Source organism: Vigna radiata, chromosome 1 (assembly GCF_000741045.1).
Source record: "Vigna radiata var. radiata cultivar VC1973A chromosome 1, Vradiata_ver6, whole genome shotgun sequence".
Lineage (NCBI taxonomy): Eukaryota > Viridiplantae > Streptophyta > Magnoliopsida > Fabales > Fabaceae > Vigna > Vigna radiata.
In genome coordinates this window covers 9,641,580-9,658,813 of record NC_028351.1, presented here as the reverse complement: position 1 = coordinate 9,658,813, position 17,234 = coordinate 9,641,580, and the positions used below count along the sequence as shown (strand labels likewise).

General features: G+C 29.9%; 2 protein-coding genes across 3 annotated transcripts in view; both read left to right on the top strand.

The window, feature by feature from the left end:
• The first annotated feature begins 2,016 nt into the window (after nucleotides 1-2,016).
• On the top strand, nucleotides 2,017-7,172 carry LOC106768792 (abietadienol/abietadienal oxidase). 2 transcript variants are annotated; one of them, XM_022778334.1, is made up of 10 exons: nucleotides 2,017-2,250; nucleotides 3,073-3,355; nucleotides 3,803-4,127; nucleotides 4,229-4,378; nucleotides 4,751-4,990; nucleotides 5,134-5,217; nucleotides 5,351-5,429; nucleotides 5,773-5,894; nucleotides 6,000-6,127; nucleotides 6,829-7,172. In XM_022778334.1, exons 2-10 carry the CDS (start codon nucleotides 3,123-3,125, stop codon nucleotides 6,929-6,931), a joined length of 1,464 nt encoding a protein of 487 aa, XP_022634055.1. In that variant the 5' UTR covers nucleotides 2,017-2,250; nucleotides 3,073-3,122; the 3' UTR covers nucleotides 6,932-7,172. The 2 variants fall into 2 exon arrangements, with proteins under 2 accessions (XP_022634055.1, XP_022634046.1); XM_022778325.1 differs by lacking the exon at nucleotides 2,017-2,250 and having other exon boundaries at nucleotides 2,466-3,355.
• A 7,045-nt stretch (nucleotides 7,173-14,217) lies between these two features.
• The window catches only part of LOC106773718, a 6,853-nt gene continuing 3,836 nt past the window's right edge, over nucleotides 14,218-17,234 (top strand). Inside the window, 5 exon segments of the mRNA XM_014660465.2 lie at nucleotides 14,218-14,470; nucleotides 14,578-14,648; nucleotides 15,527-15,575; nucleotides 15,684-15,790; nucleotides 16,971-17,053. Of these exon segments, the coding sequence (XP_014515951.2) occupies nucleotides 14,422-14,470; nucleotides 14,578-14,648; nucleotides 15,527-15,575; nucleotides 15,684-15,790; nucleotides 16,971-17,053 (359 nt within the window). The 5' untranslated portion in view covers nucleotides 14,218-14,421.

Below are 17,234 nucleotides of genomic sequence, written 5' to 3'. Positions count from 1 at the left end.
ATAATAATCAATCATCGTAATATTATTTACACATATTGGAAATACTATTTTTTTTTTTACTTTATTGGAGCAGTTATTTGAATGACTGATAATCAAGGTATATAGTTATGATAATAATACTCATGACAATATTTTTTTGACAATATTTTAACATCATCTATGTATCATTATGTAGTTAATTCAAAATTACTCCATAATCAATAATAATAATCATAAACATCAACATAAACCAATCACGTAAATGATATTAAAATATTGTAAAAAAAAATATTGTGAAATTGTGATTGTCCTAAAGTTTATATGTTATTATCCTTTGGTTTATTTTGTGTTGTGTTGAAGCAAGCTACCCTAGTTTGCTGACATAACTGGCATTGTGTTGCATTACATGGCTGGCTGTTGCTGGCATTTATTTATTATAATAGAGTTCACATCAATCACCCAATAAGCATTAAACATTTATAATGCTTAAATAATTTACTGCATAGCTTTAGGGTGCTCATTCCTTGAAAAAGGCCTTAAAATTAGGATTCAAAGTCTTTACCACTTTGACTGTTCCATTTAGTGGCTCCATAATAATCCATCCATTTCCATTACACCCATAATTGTCACCTAAGAAACCCAATCTTTCCTCCTATAAAAGGATTAGCTATTTCTATAAATCACAATGTAAAGTGAAAACAGAGAAAAAAAAATTACAAATACCATGTATATACCTGTATGTATTTTAATTACAAATTTTCAAATAATCTTAAAAATTATCTCTACTGAGATTTATGATTAATAATTATATAAAAAAAAAATATAGTGACAATACTTAAAAGTTAAGCTCCTTGTTTAACTATGAAAGGAGGTCAGGTTTCTGGTTTTCATATTTCCATATGTTTAGTTTTAATGTATGTATTTGAAATGTAAGTTTTTTTTTTTTTATTATTATTATATTTTTTTCTTCTTACATATTTAGTGCACTTAGTTATGTAGCAAATTGCATATTAATTAAATCCATTAAATAGTAATTAGGCAACATATGGCAAAGCTTTGTTAAATATAAACTAATAAATTAACCTACAGTACTAAAGGTCATTAAAAACGTAGTCTGTAATTATTTTGGAATTGGTTAAATTCAAAGTCATATGACAAAGTCATGAAAATTAAACAAGAAAGAATTTATCTCCAATTTAGATAATGTAATAGTAATTCTACAAGCTTCCACATTATTTCCTTTAGTGTATATCATCAAAGATTTATAAGTGAATGTTTTCTGTTGTCATATTTTACAACAAATAATATATGATGTTCTTTGATTCATGCAGTCAATGTTTTACTTAATAAAAAAACAACTCTTGTTATTGTTGTTGTGTAAAGCTATTATTTTTCATTATAAAATTGACTTATTTTAAAAAAAATATATAGCATCATGGTGTAGTTGCAAACCATTTGTTGTTTTGCTTGTGGTTTGAACATTTGAAGTAATTTCTCAGTAAACTTCTGCTAAAAACAATCCTAACATGGTGTACTTACAGGAATCTGACAAACACTTCTTAAGAATAATGTTCTTCTTTCTTGAACAGACAGGTCAAAATGTTGTCAGATTCTTGTAAGTATACATTCACTGACAGTATAGTTGGAACATGTATTCTCATCCAAGCACTCTATAAAAGCCAGAAAAGAAAAAGAAACTGTTTTTTCTCTTATTAGTTTTAAATTTGATAGATATGAGAGTTGTGGCTCCTACTTATAGTTACCTACACTAATTAAAGGTTGTAAATTATGTCTATTCTATATGACAGGGAACACACCTATTCAATGTCTGTCATAGTATTTATAGCAGCAAGTAATTGATACTCTGATTAGAATATTTTCTCAGATCATTTCTTTTCTTTCTTTCTTTCACAAAAGGTGAGTGTTGCGTCACTGGAATGTGGCAAATTGATTAATGCATTGCTACATAACTGCATAGCGTAAGAAGGGCAAGTCAAACTTTAGCTAACTTTTCTTGATGACAACCTCTACTAGTTGATCATTATGCTCCTTATTTTGTGCTCATCAATTTGAACATACGAGTTCATGACACTATTAAATGCACACCAAAAGCTCTCTTTTGGATCAGTTAAGTGACCCTTTTCCTTATATATTCTAATTTGAAAGCATCATAAGACGCACCTTCTTCCCTTTCCTCAATGTTTCTATGCTCTAAGAAAAACACAGCAAGTTCTTAAATGCTACATATTACTTCGTCAGCAGAGTTATAAGGTGACTGTTCTTTCTTGTAGGGTATGTTAATGTTGTGTTACCACTTGGTATTAAAATTACTGTCTCATCTTTTACTGAAATTTTCATCATCAATTTTCTGTGGTTCTCACACCAGAAAGATTCATAGTATCTATCATTTGGTTGTTAGGATGTGAGTGAGATTGTGAAAAGTCAGCAAATCTTATATATAGTAAAAGTTTTTAGTCTTATGGGGTAGCCGCGTAGTAGACGTATGATTATCCTTTAGATTGCATATCGAGACAAAAAAATTAGATTCATATTCTCCAAATAATGCTGCAGCCAGATTGTGATCTTGTGTCCACTTTTTTTTTTTTTTTGTTTGAATGTTTACACGTTAAAACTTGCTTTAATAAAATAGATTCTGGGAATGATTTGTTCATGTAAAATACTAAGTTAACATGAAGAAATTGTGAATGGGCCAAATAGGAGTCTGCACTTGATTGGATTTATATCAAGTAAGGGAGATGTATTGTCCAAAAAGTTTAAAATCAATTGAACTCAACCCTTTTATGTTTATGTACACTTTTTTTCTTTGTTAAATGTGGAATTTTATAGTTCTCCAACACAACTTTTTTTATTTAGTTTTNGTTGTATCGGTACATGTTCAAACTTGTCTTAATAAAATAGATTCTNTAAATGATTTATTGATGTAAAATACTAAGTTAACATGGCCCTACCAGATCTTCTTAAGTTTGGTCAACTAAGCGTGTTTGGCCCTCATAAATTCTTCTTTTTCTCTATAAATAGTTCAGATTTGCATTGACAAATGATTACCATGTTTGGCTCACTATGAATATTCAGTTTTCTCTGCCAGGTTGAGGTGTGATTTCTTTTTCTCTGCATCTTATTTCATGGAGAAAATGAGAGAGAATATTTCAGAAACTTGGCTAGTTTTGATCTCAGTGATATTGGTCACGGTCATATTTGCAAAAATAATTCTATTCAAGTTAGGGAAGGAAGATAAAAGAAAATGCAGATTACCACCAGGAAGGAGAGGGTGGCCTTTGATTGGAGACAGCATCAATTGGTACAATGCTGTTGCAAGTTCTCATCCTCCTCAGTTTGTTGAAGAAATGGTGAAGAGGTATTTACTGCCAATTTGCCACCTCAACAAAAAGTGCTACATATTCTAGCTTTTGAAATAGTTGAGTTTGGTTGATTTGGAATTTAAGTTGCTAGTTAGATATGAATTTTAGCAGGCTAATTTCTCAATTTTTAAGAGCTGATTAATCCAATCACAGACCCTACGAAAGGATAAGTTTAGAAGCAACTCTTTTGGTACTTTTAGTATTATTGTTTTCTAATGAAGACTTACATTAAATGTTAACACAGGTTACTGATATAAAACTCTGATCGGAAAACAATACGAAAAATGCCTGTTATGTAAGCTTATTTCTGTATGAAAAATGCTCTGAAGAGGGTCATTCTTTAGAATTCACTTAGTTTGAAAACTAGGTTGTTCTTAAGGGAATACTTTGCAAAAATCCATTTGTGAAACCAATCTGACAGATGGAACCTTCATTTGGCACAGGTATGGTAAGATATTTTCATGCAGCCTATTTGGCAAATGGGCAGTGGTGTCAGCAGATCCAAGCTTCAACCGCTTTGTAATGCAGAATGAAGGAAGATTATTCATTTCCAGCTACCCAAAATCTTTCAGAGATTTGGTTGGAAAAAATGGTGTGATCACAGTGCAAGGAGAGCAACAAAGGAAGCTACATGGAATTGCCTCCAATATGATGCGTCTGGAGAAGCTTAAGTTCCACTTCTTGAATGATATCCAAAAGGTCATGGTCCAAACTTTGGGCAATTTTAACAACAACCAAGTCATTCTTCTCCAAGATGTTTGTAGGAAAGTAAGTAATTTCAACTGATAATGCATTTGTATATGTAAGATTACCATAATATTTACTGCATGTGGCTCATTTTCAATTCATATCTACATGATTTACTTCAGGTGGCTATACATTTAATGGTTAATCAACTATTGGGGGTTTCAAGTGAGTCTCAAGTCAATGAAATGGCTCAGTTGTTTTCTGACTTTGTTGATGGTTGTTTATCCATTCCAATCAACATCCCTGGATATGCATACCACACTGCTATGAAGGTACAACAATTAAATTTCTAAAGTCATACACACATATATATACATACAGACAGACAGAAAATACAGAATTATATGATTTTTTAACTATGGCTTAAAGAGGAATATTATCATTCTCATTGTCACTTCCTTCAATGAGTGAACTCAAGAACCACCTTAAATGTAGTAAAGAAACTTGAAAAACTAAGTTTTAATTTTGCATTCTTACATTAGTATTCAAATTTATCATTTCTCACCCTTCTTTCCTTTTATGATTGTTATTAGGCATTAGTCTAGCAATGAAATTGCATTTATAGAACACAATTCTAAGACTAATACGATTAGATGAGATTATCAAGTCAAATGGTATTGAAATTTACATTGTTTGGATATCAGGCAAGGGAGAATATCATAAGCAAGATAAACAAGATCATTGAGGAACACAGACAAAATGGTGCTCCAATGGAAGGCAGTGGTGTACTTGGAAGATTGCTAGAGGAAGAAAGCTTGCCAGATGATGCTGTTGCGGACTTCATTATCAATCTTCTCTTTGCCGGAAATGAAACAACAACCAAAACAATGCTCTTTGCAGTCTATTTCCTTACTCAATGTCCTAGAGCCATGAAGCAGTTGCTGGTATATATGGCACAACTACTCTTAAAAAATTTTTCCTGCATGTTTATTTGATACATGAAACTATCATTAGGTGATTTCTTGAGTTATACATAAACTGAAGAAGAATTTGTTCAATAATTCTTACAAAATTTTTCCTTGAACAGGATGAACATAGTTCACTGAGGAGTGATTCTGGAGATGAATTGCTCACATGGCAGGACTATAAAGCAATGCCATTCACTCAATGTGTAAGTGATTAGCTTTTCACTGTTTCACAAATTTAAATTCTACTTATTTAGAGTATATTTATTTTATTTTGTATATTCAATGATAGAAAATAGTAGGTTATTTAAGTTTTTCTGTTCTTGTCTTCACGAACAGGTCATTGATGAAACACTGAGACTTGGGGGCATTGCAATTTGGTTAATGAGAGAAGCAAAAGAAGACGTTCAGTACCAAGGTACAAATTTTTTGAGTATGTGTAAATATGATAAGAAAAGTTAGTCTTACAATAGTTTTTTTTTTGCATTTTACATTCATTGATATGTATTCACACTTTATCATTCATCAGTTAAATTTCATCCTCAATGTCAATGATTCAATCTTAATGATAAAACAAAAGCAATCAATAATAGTCTGTCAAAACATTGATACAGGAGTAGAACTCTTTTATATTGATAGTAACAGACCAATTAGATTCTAATCCTTTCTCTGCTGATAACTGATTAATAACTTACCATTGATACATTCTAGCACTATTGCAGCCAATTTTTTCTAACACAAACTTCTCTGGTTTTGAGCAGATTTCATTATTCCCAAAGGGTGCTTTGTGGTTCCATTTCTTTCAGCAGTCCATTTAGATGAGAAAGTATACAGTGGAGCTCTAGAGTTCAATCCTTGGAGATGGATGGAACATGAAAATGAGGTTAGTTTCTCATACCATTTTGATGCATGCTTGATTTAATTAAGTACTCTACAGTTCTTTATTTTGTATTTTATTTTTTTCTTAATTTTTATGGTCTGAATGCAGGAAAAGAGAAACTGGAGAAGTAGTCCATTCTATGCACCATTTGGTGGAGGTGCCAGATTCTGTCCAGGAGCAGAGCTGGCACGCCTTCAAATTGCTCTTTTTCTTCATTACTTTGTTACTACATACAGGTATGCTGTCTTTCTATTCGGGATTTTATATCGACTAAAGATAAAATAAATTTATAATATATATAAATGATTACAAATCTCATCTTACAAATTGATTTTATAAGATTACTATAAGTTAATTTTTTAAAATTGAATTAAGTTTAAAGTTCACTTCTATCGTATTCCTTAACTTCCTGTACATATCTTTGTGGCCAAAAAAGTCCATTTTTTAAGACTCCTTAACTCACTAAACAAATCTTTGTGGCCTAAAAGTTCGCAAATTTCACTTCTTGTCTGAGAATGAGACACATCTTTTTACTACTGATAAAGATTCTCACTTATAGTTAAATTAAAAATATTGATAACGACTATTAGAATGTACCAAAAGGTCTATCTGTATTTCCAATCTGCTGCTAATAATTTGAAAAGTGTTAATAATACAGTTTTTTCATACTATCTTCATTCTTGAGTGAAGAGAAATACTAGTAACAAGTTTAGTAATTTATTTGTTAACTATTACTACACATGTCTCAGTTTTTTGGTAATTCTTCTCTTTCAAACTATCAGAATCTATTATTTTCAACCACTATATCAACTTTGTAGAATAATAATACAGAATGCGTTAAAAGACATTTAAGTGCTCATAATAATAATAATTTTTGGCTTAATCATAAGTTAGCAAACATAACCATAGCTGATTGATTGAATGTTTTCATCAACAGATGGACACAGATGAAGGAAGATAGGATGTCCTTCTTTCCCTCTGCTCGTTTGGTGAATGGTTTTGAAATCTGTCTAACAAGAAGACAGGATGAGACAGATTAAAAGATGTCACAAAGTTCATCTCAAAATCAACCCTAGTTCTTCACTAATTTTCAGTAATTGTTTTCTCTGGCTATTGTTTTTGCTGAGTTCTTTCTCAGTTCTCCAACAACAGTATGTTTCAGAGTTCAAATTCTGCAGTCACTTGCCATTGCCATGTATAAAATATGAATGTAAAATTATATTTTTATATTGTAACATGTACATTACTCGTAAAGGTTGTATAGCATACACCAATTCAGTTTATGGGTGTTTATTTTTTTTCCTTTTTATAAAGTCCACTGTTCATTACTTTTTTTGCAGTCAAAAAGTGCCTTTATTTATTTTTTTAATGAGTAGATTATTACTTTAGTATGGATGAAATTAATAAGTATGAAATAAATTTTTGAAATTGAAATCCGTTAATTATATTAGTCTTTCTCATTAATTTTTATAGACTATAATGTAGTAGGTTACAACATTTAATGATAATAATAATAGTAATAAATTGAGGTAGAACAATTGATTAAAACTTTTGTTTGAATTCAAGATAAACAAAAAGGGAAATTCACTTGGGAGTTTTGCTTATAGAAAAATGGCTAGAATTTCTTATTTTGACATAATAAAAGTTATACTCTATTGTTAATTTGACTTGGACAAAAAAAAATTTCTTATCAATTTATGTGATTTTTCTTCTTTAATGATTAATGAGATGGGGATGTACCTAATTGAATTCTAAATGATACTGGTGTACTCTTTCAAAAAGTTACAAAAAAGTTTTACTCTTCTGGTATGGGATGTGTGGATTCGAAAAAACTGATTTGGTTAGATGAGATGTCAGAAGTTAAAACTTTAGTTCTTTAAAAGTTGTTGTATGCTGGTTTACCTATTGATTTGGAAGTTCAAGAAAAAAAGGCTGGTTGTATGCTTTATGTGTTCTTTGTGTGGTAATAATGTTAAATCTTTCTCTCATTTGTTCTTTTATTATTCTATTGCTATATGGTTATGGACATGGTTGAAGGAAGCTTTTCAAGATTTGTAGCTTTCTTCTCTGGATTTTATTGTTCAGTTTATGAAGTTTTCTTGTAGTCCTTTGTTTAAAATGACTAAAGTAGTTGTCATTAGTGTAATTATTTGGATGATTTGGAGGATGAGAAATCATAATAGATTTCAAAATCCAATTGCAATTCCTTCTGCTGTTTTTTTTAAATAAGGACTTAGTGTGTATGGCTATAAATAAATCTACGAAACATATGAGTAATATTGTCTCAGATATTGTTGATGCTGAAATTTTTCAATATTCAAACCAGGAAAGGTAAGGTAGTATCATATATGGAAATAATATGACAATTTTCATTTGTCAATTTGTTTAAGGTGAATACTGATTATTCAAATAGGGGTTATGATGGTTTTGTTTCATGTACTAGTATTTATAGAGAAAGTCGAAGTGAATAGGTGGGTAGTTTTTCAGCTTTTTTTTTAGGAATACAAACTTCTATTTATGCCGAATTTATGGGTTCATTTATGCATTGGAACATGTTTGGAGAGAGAGTTTTTAAAGGCTTTGGTTGGAAAATGATTCTTCTTTAATGTGTTCTGCTTTTTTTGGATCAATGAATGGCTCCTTGGAGTGTTACATGGAAATGATGTCGGTGTTTACATTGTTGTAATCATATACAGTTCAAAGTTTCTCATGTTTTTCGTAAAAAAATCATTGAATGATAAGCTGAGTAATTTAATTTTTATTCATAAAGATTAATATAAGTTGTTCAATACTTTATCTCTATGTATTTATTTAATTTTTTTTTCATAATTAGTATAGTTTACTTATGTTTTGTAAAATTTAATTTTCAAGTTAGGTGTGATCTCTCATATTTTGTATTTTATTTTATTTTTAATAAAATTTTACATGATTACAAATTATTAATGGTTTTTGAGATGTGAGATGTCAAAATTTATTAACCTTATTTGAAAAGTTATACACACAAAAAATTAAAATTAAATAAATTTATATCTTAGATGTTTATTTTACACTGGGTGTTTCATCATACACCTCCAACTCTTCATCCTGCACCTTCAAAAATTTCACTTTTGACCTTCTGACAACTTGATAAGCTGTCTTTGAAGCTATCAAATTAATACTACTTTTCAAGGCAACTTCAGTATTGCCTAGTAGTATTNAANAAAGTAGATANGGCTAAAGTAACCCTAAGTCGTCTCCCAACGAACACGGAATTGCTTTCGAATATCTGAAACTTATGAATGCTATGTAATGCTTAAGAATAAAAGTGAGGATGTTTAAAGAATGTTATAAAACAAAGAAGAAACTTTAAAAATAATTATGAAGAAACAGGCTAATTCCACTGCTTTTCCAAAATAGATTCATCATCGGTTATTCACAAATCATTGTTCAATTGATTATTGTTTAAGTTTCAAATTAATTAAAGTACATTCTTAATTAATTTGANGGCGATCATGCANTTAANCAAAGTACATTCTCAATCAAATGCAAGACCTTTCTAGATTATTCACAATAAATTCAACCAAAGTACATTCTCAATCAATTTTATTGTGTTTAATCATGTCTATTCTTAAATCTCCTAACCAAATTAAAAGCTAACCAATCAAAGTAAATTCTCAATTGATTATAGTTGAAATTATTACTACCAACCAAAGTACATTCTCAATTGATAGTAAAAACCATTTAATCATATGAAAGTTCCTAAATTAAATCAAAGTAGATTCTCAATTAAACCTAGAAACCCTAAAACTCATATAATTAACATGCATGTAGATTCAAACACATCATGATGCAAAAATCTTTGCTTTTAATATGATAGAGAGATGAAAGACATAGAGAGAACAACTTAAATCAATAATCAAAATAAACAATTGCATTAATTCACTTAACCTCAGAATCCATAATGAAATTACAGCAGAATAGCCCTAGGAGCTTAGTTCTCCATGAATGGAGTGAAACACATAATGAAAGAAAAGTGAAAGGAGTGGTGGATGAATGCATGAAGCTCCCCCTAGGTCTCTTTATATAGGCTTGATTGGGCTTGGACTTTGAATCTTCTGTTGATAAAATCTTTTATCNTATATCTAATATCTTTCAAATATTCAACAGATTTAATTAGTTTTTTAGAATATTTGAAAATATCTTTCCTAGATAAAAAAAGATTTGGCAAATATTATCTTTTGATATTTATTGATATAGTTAAATAAGNTAATTATTTAACAATATCAAGTAAAATATCTTAAGATATATTTTCTCTAAAATATCTTTTAAAATATCTAACAGATTTATACTTGCCCAAAATTACATTTCAACCCTTTTTATTTTGTTTACACATAAGTCCAAAACTTTCCTCTAATTGCACTCTAGCCATCTTTTTCTTTTCAAAATTGTATAAGAGTCCTGAGTTGACCAGATTGGACCATCTTTGACCATTCAATTTCATGCTTTAAATGAATAAAATTTTAACTTCAGCTGCACAAATAAACATTAGAACATCCAAAATAATTTATGCAACTAAAAATCACATTTTAAACATCTTTAATTCCCAAACCCAATAAATTCAATCATCATAAATTCACATTAAATCAATCATTTAAGCACAAGAATTTCATCAAAAATTTGAATTTTAAAGCATAAATGTGGACATAAATATGCACTCATCACAACTCATCCTACACCTCCTACTTTTTCAAAAGTTTCATTTTTAATTCTAATAAATATCTTTTCATAATTTTTCTATTTCTTATTAAAAGCATTCTCCACTACCTTAATAATAATTTAATTTAATTTAAAATTCAAATATTATTTAATATAATTTTATATTTTAATAATTATTAAAGTATGATTTATATTATAATAATAATTATATTAAATAATTGAAATAAAAATAATAATAGTAAAAATAAAAAATAAAAAAATAATAATTAATTTGATTTACTATATTAAAAATATATTAAATTATATTAAAATATTAAATAATATTTAAATTTAAATAAAAAACAAAATTTTAAAAACAACTATTTATCGGATATCCATATCCGAAACATATAACTATCGTACTTCTGTATCTCTGATTAATAAATATGTTAACAGTTTTATTTTTTATTTAAAATTTAATAAATATTTAATTTAGTTTAACATTATAATACTATTTATTATATTTTTATATTTTAATAATTATTATAATATGATTTATATTTTTATAACAGTTTTATTAAAAAAGTAAAATAATAATAACTAAAATCTAAAATAAGAGTGATCATAATAAAAATAAAAATAATATTTAAAATTACATATATTTAAAGATATTAAATTATATTAAAATATTAAATTAAATAATTATTATAATTAAAAGAAAAAACAAAATTTAAGAAAATTTGTTAATCGGATATAAAAATCCGATGCCATATGCTTCGCATGTGATATCCCATAAGTAATTGTTTTTAAAATTTTGTTTTTTATTTAAATTTAATAATTATTTAATTTGATTTAATATTTTAATATAATTTAATATATTTTTAATATAGTAAATCAAATTGATTATTACTATTTTATTTTTTATTTTTACTATTATTATTTTTATTTTAATTATTTAATATAATTATTATTAGGGTTAAATATGCTTTTAGTCCCTGAAGTTTTACTGATTTTTGGTTTTAGTCCCTGCATCAAACATTGATGGCATTTCATTCTTGTAGTATTAAAACATGTAAAAATAGTCCTTAAAAATGGATGACGTTAACTTTTGGTTAACGGCAGTGCCACGTCTTCTTCTCTGTCTGCCAGATAAGTGACCAACACGTTTGAATCCCATGGAGGTGCTGCCGGCGATACAGGTCGCCACCGACGTTGCCGCCTCAGCCACCTCTTGAACAACCACCACGCCGCTGTCCACGGTGTTACCAGTACTTCCGCCAAAAAGCCACCGCCCTTTACGGCGGACCACCACCACTTTGCCCCTTCTCCTTCGCGTGAGAGGAAGACGTTGCAGCGCGAGAGAAAAATAGTGAGGCCTTGGTTATTAAGTGGACTTTTCATCTATCTTTTCACTATAGATATATGGAAATTTTTGCAGAGGGTTGTCCCATTGTGATTTATCTATTTCTCTAGGTTCATGGTATCATTCAAGATAGGAACGGAAAAACTGTATCAACTTTGTTTGGAAAATGGGATGAAGGCATATATTACGTTAATGGAGACCACATNGGGAAATCAATCCAAGAAAGATGCNGTCAATGAGAAAGCAAGAACATAAACAAAAATTAATTCTTTCAAAGTTGAAGCATAAAAAACCAGAAAAACGACATTAGCAAAAATTCTTTCAAGTTCAATAAAAGTTCCCATTTCTGAGATCTTTACACCCAAGAATAAACTCCAACATAAAAAATGCATTCAATATTAAAAAATAAAACTTTAAGCAATTGGGATTTAGAAAAAGGGAAAACAATTTGGGTATCCATGCAATTAGAGTAACCTTGGGAGAGAAAATCAAAACAGTGCGCAGGAGGGAGTATAGATCACCAGAGTGACCCCTGGTTTGAAGGTCTGTTTTGTTCTTCAACCCGAAAGAGAGGAGGAGAAGGGAACCCAATACTAGAGTGGGAACGCCCCCGGCGGCAAATGATGGAGACGGCGACGTCTTGGCCGGTGACGGCGACGTCTTGGCCAGCGACCGGCGGTGGTTGGTCTCGTCGGCGATAAGGAACACAGGATCGTTTTCTCTCGTGTCGCAGGAGGGGTTCAAATGTTAAAAAAGGGCAACGTGGCAGATAGTGCAGAATGAACTTGAAAGAATACGTGGTAGGGTCGTTAGCCACATCACAGAAAAATTGACGCCGTCTATTTTTATGGACTAAAAATACATGTTTCTATACTAAGAGGATGTAATGCCATCAACGTTTGATGCAGGGACTAAAACCAAAAATTAGTAAAATTTCAGAGATTAAAAACATATTTAACCCTTATTATTATAATATAAATCATACTTTAATAATTATTAAAATATAAAATTATATTAAATAATATTTGAATTTTAAATTAAATTAAATTATTATTAAAGTGGTGCAGATTACTTTTAATAAAAAAAGAGAAAAAAATATGAAAAGATATTTATTAGAATTAAAAATGAAATTTTTGAAAAAGTTTGCAAAATAAATTGTCAGAAAGTTAAGAGGAAAATTTTTAAAAGTGTAGAATGAAATGAAGGGTTGAAGGTGTAGGAAGAAACACCCTTCTACACTTCGTGAAAGGAATGTTATAATAGTATTTCAAACAGCCAAAGTTTGTTTTTTTTCTATGTAATTTATTGAATTAATCCTTAAATTTACAAATATCAATTAATTTATCTTTTTAAATTACGAAATCTCTTTTTAGTTTTGAAACCGAAATATATCAATAAATATATTTTTTACTCGGTATAGTATCACACGATTTTGTTAGTTACCTATTATTTTCGAAAATGGTTTATAAATAATTTATAAAATTAAAATTTATATTAATAAATATAAAAGTTAACAATTAGTATTGTTAATGTTAATAAAAGTCATTCAGAGCACTAAATTTAATTCTTTATTTTATGTCTTCAAATACATAACACACTTGTTTATAAAACTACATAACAAAATATAATTTCATTCATAAATTTATTGGTTTTAATTCCGCTTGTTCGGATTAAATTTTTTATTTTAGTTATTTAAATTTTTTTATAGATTAATTCAATTATTTCACATTTTTTTTACATTAAGCACGCTAATTTTAGTTAACATACGAAATGATTATTATTTTTCAAGGTATTCTATATTCTATTACGTCTCACCAAATTTAAGAGATCACATGAAAGAAAAACTAATTGTTCCAATAAAAATGTTTTAAAATATGAAAATTGAAACGTTTAAAATTTATCTATGAAATAACTATAATTTTATTTTATGTCCTTGGTTTAAGTATCTTTTATTAGGAATGTAAAGTAAACTTATAAACTCTTAATAACTATTGTAAAACTTTATTTATTTCTCTTAAGTCAATAAATATGTAATTTATATTTGGTATTTTTAATAATGGATATACTCTTATGCATCAAATATATATTAAATAGTTCTTTTAAAAACTAAAAAAAGTATAGTATTATCAATAAATGTTTTCCTTTTATATTTATACCCAATTTAAAATAAAATAAAACATTATTTTCCCTGTTTTGTCCATTCCAATTTTACCAAAAAAAATAAAATAAAAATAAAAATCAATTAATCTTTTCATTCACACTATTTATCCGTTTACCCCCACAAATTAAAACAAGAAACCGCATTGTTTTTTGTAGGTTTTAGTGAAATAAAAGTAGAATAGAAGATTTATGTTCGGGAAGGGTCATCTTCCTCTTTGAGTGTCTCTCGCACGCACACACGCAGCGAAGGAATCAAATCCAATTTCAGACTCTCGGCGTTCTCTTCTCTCATCACTTCCAACTATCAAAGACAATTTTGCACAGTAAAAAGCGATGGCAGGAAGAGAAGTTAGAGAATACACAAATCTCAGCGACCCCAAAGGTATCCCGTGCTTAATTTTTTTTTTTTGAACTTTTCAATTTCTTATTCTTGTTTAAAGTTTTGATTTTTCTTGGGTTTTAATTACTGGGTTTGTGTTAATTTCGCAGATAAGAAATGGGGTAAGGGAAAAGATAGGATTGACGATGAGGATATTACTTTCCAACGAATGGTTGCAAAGGTTAGCGCATTGATTCACCCTCCGTTATATTATGTGTGTGTGTGGATATTAATGTAATATGTAAATTGCTTCTCTTTTGCATGTGTGCTTTAAATTGCTGTTGAAGCTAATCTATGTCTGATTCTTTTTGTAAGAAACCCTTATGGTTAAGGGCCTTTTCTTTTTAATATTTGGTGATATTTTGGAATTGATTTTCATGTATTTGTTATATGCCTAAAAATCTATTCAGAAACCATTCTATGATTTTGATTGTTCTGTAATTGTTGTATGGGCATTAGGATAGTAACTTTGGAATAGGTCTCGTAGCTGTGTTGCATGATGTGGTTCCGATATGGTGTTACTAGCATTGGTATGGTATCAGTACGAGGAATAGAAAAAAATTCTTCAACATTGGTACGGATATGTGATGAGATGGTATATCATTTATTTAGAGAAACATGAAAGTATAAGACAAACGTATTAAAATGATTATGTAAATGCAATTTTAATAAGGTTCGGACAAAACTATTTTGAAAAATTAAACTGAAAAAAAGTTTTGAATGAAGTAGCTGTTTGCTTCATTTATTGTACTGAACACAACAACACTGTATGGAACTTGGTGTTATGTATGGACTGATTTATTCTTGAGTGATGAATCAGGTATTTAGTATGTCTTTGTTTGTGGTTTCTTTAACTTCACTGACCTTGATCAGGGAATGTAGCTAATCAGAATTTTGTAATTTTCCTGTGTTGGTTTTCTCTTTTGGCCATGTGCTGCCTGCCTATGCTTTTGTTTTTTCGATTTTCAAGCATTATTTTTTTGCAATTTGAGGGATTTTGCTGATAACATGCCCCGGCAGGGATCTTGGGTTCCTGTATTGGGTGGCTGATTCAAGCAGATGCAAGAGGTTGCTGGGGAGCGTGGAGGTTACCTTCATGGTCGAGGCGGTACTGTGCACTTCCTCTTACTTTTGTGTGTCTATTTGTTGCTTGTGCTTCTGCTTCACCTGCTTTTTTAGTTTCTTTCTTCCCGTTTTTTAAATTTTAAGTATGCAGCCTTGGACAGTGATGATCTACTTTATCTCAAGGAGCAAATGGAAGCTGAGGAGGATGCAGAGCGCCTCCTTCGCCGAACCGAGAAAAGGGCATTTGCTGCATTTAAGATATCCTTTTGTGGCGATTGCAATACGTAACAATCTATGTTTCCGTTTTCATCTTGAGTTGATTTGATATTGGTTTTTCGTACCCTATGACTACGGATTTCTTGCTTTATTCTTGCATGTATTTTAGCGTATAACCTCATCTTATTTTCATAATTGCACTTGAAAACTGTGAGTCAATATATTCTTAACTAGATCTGACTGTGAACTGATAATGGGAGATGCTCAAGGTTTTGAGGTGGGTTGAACAAAGATTTTGAACAAACTACATAGTATGATAATATATATAAGGTGTAACATATATGCGTTGAGTGAAAATATAAGAATGTGTGTGTGTGTATTATGGTACAAGTAGTTTATAACAAATCAACTACTATAAAGTTACAATAAATCACTGTTACTCGATATAAACATTTAAATATGTGCTATAAAAAACAGATATCTATGAATACAATTATTCTCACAATGCATGGTGTTTATCGGTATGTAGGTTTATGCTGACATATATAGGGCCCTGACTTAGTACTTTTAAGGGTTGACTCCTGACTTAGTGCTTCAATGATGCATTAATTTTATTGCACAGGGTTTGAATCCCTTTCTGCATGATTTTGGCTGTGCTCACCTTAGCTTTCATTGGTTCGGCTGGTGAAACCCTGACTGACTGGGTCCCCGGTTAGTTCAGTTCACTTGGAGTTTAGCATGTTCAAGGCTGGCTTTTAATGTTATGTAGCATTGATTGGACTGTCTAGTAGTGCACGGTCAATTCAATCAAACTAGCCATTCTGGTCCAGTTTTAGAAACTATGCATTGAATCTTACGTCATACATTTAAGATGTTGAATGCTATGCAAGTGCTTTAATGAAGAAGATTTGTTGGAGTAGGGTTATTCCTTAAGCATGACAAAAATACGTATTTCAAGCTTTATGATTGTAATACAGTTTTTAGTCTAGAATTTTTTTTCAATGAATTTAAACAGGTATTACATTTTTTAATATAGTTGTCTGATCCTAATAACTTCTGCTGAATTGATATATACAAAATCCAACCTAGGCTCTACTTACATATTCATTTGTCCTCTTTCACTGTTTGTGAAACCTATATTTATCATACTGGTAAATTGTTTCTGATAAAGCTGCTTGTTAAGTTGTATGTATTACCTTGTTTTCCCTTCACCAACAAATACAGAGCTGCAAGTTTAGCAGATTCAACACCTGCATCTGTACCATTGGCATTTCGCGTCGAGCCAAAGCCAAAGAGTGGTATTAGGTAGATCTTCCCAATCTTTCTCGTCCCTCCATGCATTTCCTTGTCTTTTCCTAGCCTCAGTGATTCTCAAAGTATTTGAGTTTTTCTGATATAGGCAGCAAGATTTGCTGAAAAAAGTTGTTGAGATTAAACCTAAGAGGCCAAGATCTGATGGCAACCAGTCAACCCCAGCTTCTCAAAA

Coding starts and splice junctions, on each gene's coding strand:
- LOC106768792 (XM_022778334.1), top strand. CDS start 3,123: ATGGAGAAAATGAGAGAGAATATTTCAGAAACTTGGCTAGTTTTGATC. Junction 5,218..5,350: donor CAATGCCATTCACTCAATGT/GTAAGTGATTAG, acceptor CTTCACGAACAG/GTCATTGATGAAACACTGAG. Junction 6,128..6,828: donor TACTTTGTTACTACATACAG/GTATGCTGTCTT, acceptor TTTCATCAACAG/ATGGACACAGATGAAGGAAG.